The sequence below is a fragment of the Myotis davidii genome, unplaced genomic scaffold (assembly GCF_000327345.1).
Source record: "Myotis davidii unplaced genomic scaffold, ASM32734v1 scaffold69, whole genome shotgun sequence".
Lineage (NCBI taxonomy): Eukaryota > Metazoa > Chordata > Mammalia > Chiroptera > Vespertilionidae > Myotis > Myotis davidii.
The window spans coordinates 322,615-323,404 of NW_006300363.1; the positions used below are offsets into that span (position 1 = coordinate 322,615).

General features: G+C 67.2%; 1 protein-coding gene across 1 annotated transcript in view; it reads left to right on the plus strand.

Moving 5' to 3' along the window:
• The first annotated feature begins 465 nt into the window (after nucleotides 1-465).
• P3H4 (prolyl 3-hydroxylase family member 4 (non-enzymatic)) overlaps nucleotides 466-790 on the plus strand; it is a 6,920-nt gene continuing 6,595 nt past the window's right edge. Inside the window, exon 1 of the mRNA XM_006776738.2 lies at nucleotides 466-471. Within this exon, the coding sequence (XP_006776801.1) occupies nucleotides 466-471 (6 nt within the window). The remainder of the gene's footprint in view (nucleotides 472-790) is intronic.

Sequence of the window (790 nt, forward strand, 5' to 3'; positions counted from 1 at the left end):
GGCCCGGCCGAGAGCGGGGGAGACCGAGCCTGCACCACAAAGAGCTCCAGGCGTCCCCCTCTCCCCCGCCCGAGGCGGAGAGGCCCAGCCGCGAGGGAGGCTCCGGAAAGATGAGAAGTGGGAGCTGACTCCAAACCCAAAAAAGAAAAAGTTCACTGTTTTTCCCCCTGGAGCCCCCGGGGTCCTAAAGCCGGACCGAGGCATCCCTTGCTGCTTTCGCTGGCACCCCCAAATCAGAAGCCTCTTCGGGAGGCTGGGGAGGCTAGAGCATCTGAGGGTGTCTCTGCTCCCCCATCCCTCCTGTCCCAGGACGAGGAGCTACTTCGCTCTGCAAAGCCCGGGCTGCCGGGGCGTTGAGTGGACGGAGGTCCGGCCGGAGGCGGTGGAGTGGAGGGTGTGCAGGGCAAAGCCGGGTGTGGCCTGCCCGCCGCGGGCTGGGGGACCCTGGGAGCGACCCCTTCAGGAATGGGGGTGGGGCGAGTGCCAAAGGGGCGCCGTGATGGACGGAAAACCAGGTCCTAGGCCTGGGGCTTGGGCAGCACAGAGGGAGGGGGCACGTCCCTCCATTTCACGACCTTAAGGTGGGGGGGGCAGCGTGGAGGGGAGCTTTCTGGGCTCCCCATCCTTAAGGGAAGCGCCCCCCATCTGTCGAGGGAAAGCTACTAAGGACAGGGGGCCGGGCTACGTAGGAGACTCAGGACACCCTTGCGCCCACCGAACAGAGGGGAGACGCAGCCCTCGCCCCTCCGGGGTCCTGACCTGGGCCATTACCCTCCCGGCAGCCGCGGGG